At 40.8% G+C, this 4,498-nt stretch overlaps 1 protein-coding gene across 1 annotated transcript in view; it reads left to right on the top strand.

Moving 5' to 3' along the window:
- The window catches only part of phyh (phytanoyl-CoA 2-hydroxylase), a 21,491-nt gene extending 17,394 nt beyond the window's left edge, over window positions 1–4,097 (top strand). The window contains exons 3-9 of the mRNA XM_032504691.1: window positions 409–519; window positions 625–793; window positions 1,153–1,234; window positions 1,379–1,560; window positions 2,342–2,491; window positions 2,650–2,781; window positions 3,895–4,097. Coding sequence (XP_032360582.1) covers window positions 409–519; window positions 625–793; window positions 1,153–1,234; window positions 1,379–1,560; window positions 2,342–2,491; window positions 2,650–2,781; window positions 3,895–3,948 — 880 coding nt within the window. The 3' untranslated portion in view covers window positions 3,949–4,097. The remainder of the gene's footprint in view (window positions 1–408; window positions 520–624; window positions 794–1,152; window positions 1,235–1,378; window positions 1,561–2,341; window positions 2,492–2,649; window positions 2,782–3,894) is intronic.
- The last annotated feature ends 401 nt before the right edge of the window (window positions 4,098–4,498 follow it).

The following is a 4,498-nucleotide window of genomic DNA, read 5'->3' as shown; positions in this document are numbered from 1 at the left end:
TTGATAAAAAGCATCAACAAAAGTGTTGATTTTCAATTTCAACGGGAAGACAACACAAGGGTTAAAAGAAAGCCAGCTAATGTAAGTAAAATATGACTTGAATCCAACATTTGTATGCTAAACATTAAAGTACAGAGCTTCAACAGGGGGTCCTTCAGGGGGGAAATTATTGCTTGAAAGTTTTTTCAAAAATGAAGATGTCTTAACATGAATCCAACATATACAAACATAAAATAACAATAATGACAGGCTTACTGGCCCATAGGCGGGGTTGTCATAAAGCCATTCACAGATACAGTTAATCTCATTTTCAGTTAAGGGGATTTGGTTAAAAAAATGTGGAAGACCCCTGCATTAAAGTAACCAGCACAATGATTTTTTTTGTTTTGTTATCACTTCTTTTGGTAGATACATTCATGATACCAACCTGCTGACCCCAGAACAGCAACTCTTCTATGAGAAAAATGGCTTCATCCTCATCAAGAATCTGGTGTCTGATGAGGACATCGACAGGTTCAGGTGACCATCAGAAACTCTGTCAACTGCAAAGAAATGAAAACTTTTCTCCCAGCATGTAATTATAAAAACATCACTTTATACACAATCTGCATGTGCGTTCTTCAGGAAGGCGTTTGAACGGATCTGTCGACAGGAAGTGAACGTTCCTGGTCTGGTGGTGATGAGGGACGTGGCAATTGTGAAGTCAGAGTTTGTTCCTGAAGAAAAAGCGGTTTCCAAACTCCAGGATTTCCAGGAAGACCCTGAACTGTTCCGGTACTGCACCTTACCACAGGTACAACACACACAAGTGGTAACAGCAGGTCCTTAATACTCAAAGACGCAGTGTGTCAGAGATAAAACACCCAGCCCCTGTATATTTATGTCAAATAAGTTGGTGTTTTATAAAGCCACATTTTCAAAGCCATTTTGTGTAGCATCAAAAAAACAGATTTGACCCAGACTGAGAAGATAAGGCTGAAAGGATTACAGTACATAGACCGTACTGACTTTAACCAGGATGTGTAATTGTGCCACAAACAAAATACGTATACCAAAAGAATAAACTCCCCTATTTATGTTTGAAAAGTAACTTTGTTTAAAATGAAAAAAAAAGTTAATAATTTAAAAACAAGTTGTGCTTTTCCATGTTAGATTCTGAACTATGTGGAGTGTTTCACTGGACCCAACATCATGGCCATGCACACAATGCTGATCAACAAGCCTCCTGATGCAGGTATGGAGCAGTTCAATATCATTTACAATAAACTGGGTTTCAGTTGTTTGCAGAGCCATGACAAACACCCTTACAGATCCAGGGACTGCAATGTCGGTAGTGCTGTATTAAAGCATCAATTTTTCCCCTTTCAAATTGTTTCAGGTAAGAAGACGTCTCGTCACCCGATGCACCAGGATCTGCATTACTTCCCGTTCCGCCCAACAGACAGTATCGTCTGCGCTTGGACGGCAATGGAGAAAGTGGACAGGCAGAACGGCTGCCTGGTGGTGCTGCCGGGAACACACACCGGCACACTGCAGGAGCATGACTACCCAGAGTGGGAGGTAAAAACCTGTACCACTGACTGTATATAAAGATGGACAACGCGTCCCAGCTTCCTCTCACTGCACAAAAGTGCAGCCAAAATATCCAGGATAATAATGAATGTAATTTTTTTTTAGCCAAAGTATGCGTAGTAGTAGTCAGGTGATGGAGCCGCTGTATCAAAAGTCCCGCCCACCCTCCTGATCAATCACAGCTGTAAATCATGTGGTTTTACCCAGTTATAGGATCAAATGACAAATAAAACAAACTTATCTGAAAAATGAACACTTGAACAAACAAAAATTTGATAAAAATGAGATGGGGGGGGGGTATTACCTATACAGCAGCAAGCCACCAGGGGGGCACTAGTGCTTCCGCTGTGCCTCCACCCGATATAGTCCCAAGTCAGTATCTGCCTAGGAAATCATCTAGTAAATTATTATCTATATTAATATGCATTATTCATGTGAATATGTAGGCCAAAAGTAATTAGATCTTTTTTTTTGTTGGGTCCCTTTTACCCACAACATGCTAACTGGCAACATAGGATTCCATTCACTATGCTAAGCTAACTAGTGCGGCGCTGCCGGTGTTACACCGGACGAAGACGGTGCATGCAGAGACAAAATGAGACAAAAAATGCGTTGGCCCACCTATCTACAGCTAGGGGAGACTGTGATAAGCCCTATTTCAACAAATGGTGGCGCATTCCTTTAATATTAACAGTCTGTGCATACACATTTGAAATTCTCCAGGAAGCTTATGTATGCATAATGTATACATTGTCTCGTGTGTCCTCAGGGTGGCGTAAACAAGATGTACCATGGAGTGCGTAACTATGATCCGAAGCACCCCAGGGTGCACCTGGAGATGGAGAAGGGCGACACCGTCTTCTTCCATCCGCTGCTGATCCATGGCTCTGGCATGAACAGGACACAGGGCTTCCGCAAGGTACGAGACCTAATCCACCTGGTGTTTCTGCATTACCTTAAACAAACTAGCTCCATACTTCATTAGCTCCCAGGTTTCTTTTAATCCTCTTATATGCATGAGTCACAAAATGGAAAATATATGTAAAAAAAAATAGTGTCATGGGTATGTGTTTCCAGGCCATCTCCTGCCACTATGCCAGCGCTGACTGTTATTACATCGATGTGAAGGGAACCTCACAGGAAAACATAGAGAACGAGGTAAAGGACATCGCAAACAGAAAGTACGGTATGGACAAAGTTACCCTAAAGGTGAGACATTCACATTTACATTACATTACATATATCTGTGTAAAACCTTCCCTTTTCAAAGCTACAGATATGTGAGAACGAATGGCAGCATGTACTGTACGTTGTTGATATTTGGCTTGTAGTTTCTAAATGTGTCCATTGTTGCAAGCATACACTTTAAAGCTTAGCACAATGAGAGGCCAGGGTTAAGATATTTCCCCCGGGGACACCCAGAATCAGAGCCCACAGGTGGATGGAGGTGGGGCTGATAAAACAAAAAACTATGCAGTGAGATCGTGCAGCCTGACCTAGCTTTAGACTCTTAATATTAATTCATGCAATTCACATAGATAAAGAATACAAATGAATGCCAGCACGCAGAGTGTTTTCACTTTAAAGCTAAGTGAAATCAGACAGTAGTGATAACAACCTTAAAGCTGCACATGACTTTCATGTGCCCACATGAAAGTTTATATTGCTGCCATATATTGATGTAGCCTAGCTGGGCCATAATGGAGACAGTGACAGCTAGAGAATGTCTACAGTACAGGAGTCAGTTACACTAAATTGTAATCCAGGTCTTCACTATAAGGACATTCTTGCTTTGCGGGCAAGTCATCACCATTATGTTGTTTTGATACAACAAAACGGATTTTAAAGTCTTGTAATCTGTTCCGGAGCAAGGTTTTAGTTATTTGGATCGGGCAATTACTTTCATTTATGAACAAACATCTGGCCAACTCACAGATATAGGTGGACATAAAATGCAAGGAGAATGAATGTCCTTATAATGAAGACCTATATTCAAATTTTGTGCAACTGGCTCCTGTACTGTAGTCATTCTCTAGCTGTCATTGTCTCCGGTATGGCCCAGCTAGGCTACATCAATATATGGCAGCAAAATAAACTTTCATGTGCTCATGTGTGCACATGAAAGTTTCACGTGAGCACATAGCATTATTTTGCTCATATCTTCTTAGGGGGTCCGTATAAAGATACTCACATGCTCACATTAGCTTTGGGACATCATGTATATAATCTTGGTTATATAGATAACCTGGTAAAAGTAAAAGAAAATCAGGAAAAAAGGGTTGTTAAGGTCGAACTGAGCCTTTACCTTTGTTTCCCCCACAGGACATCTGGGCTTTCCGAGGCCGGGTGGTGCAGGGAGAGAGGACTTCACTATAAATGGCCCCACAGACCCCTACGAACAGACCCCCCCACCGATGCAGGTTGAAGACCGCTGGGCTGAAATCAGAACAGATTTATACGGTTTTGGATAAGATTCAACAGTGCTGAGTGTTCTTATCGTGCAATCCCGACTTTCCTTTACCAACGGTAATTGTAAATTATTCATAGATAATTTACTGTTTTATTAATTAAGGCTTCAGAAGCTGTAGATGAAATGTAATCTAGAGCATGTTGTTTTAACATGGAATATAAAGACAGGAAATACTATTTAAATAGAAAATAGTAGGTACCTTGTGAGTGAATCAGTACACAGTAAAATGGAATAGAGTGCACCTCCTACTACTTGCTGAACAAGCAAAACAGTGGAATAGAGTGAATGCAACCTTTAACTGTCAATGAAACTTTTGAATTACCAAAACCTTATTAAAAAGGGATGTTAATGATGATTTATGTCATGTTTAAGAAAAGTAATCATTATGAGTGACCGGGGAGGTATAGTGACGTTGAGAGAGAGAGAGAGAGACAAAGTAAGAGAAAAGTGAGAGAT

This window comes from Etheostoma spectabile, chromosome 23 (genome assembly GCF_008692095.1).
Source record: "Etheostoma spectabile isolate EspeVRDwgs_2016 chromosome 23, UIUC_Espe_1.0, whole genome shotgun sequence".
NCBI lineage: Eukaryota > Metazoa > Chordata > Actinopteri > Perciformes > Percidae > Etheostoma > Etheostoma spectabile.
This window is presented reverse-complemented; position numbering and strand designations above follow the sequence as displayed.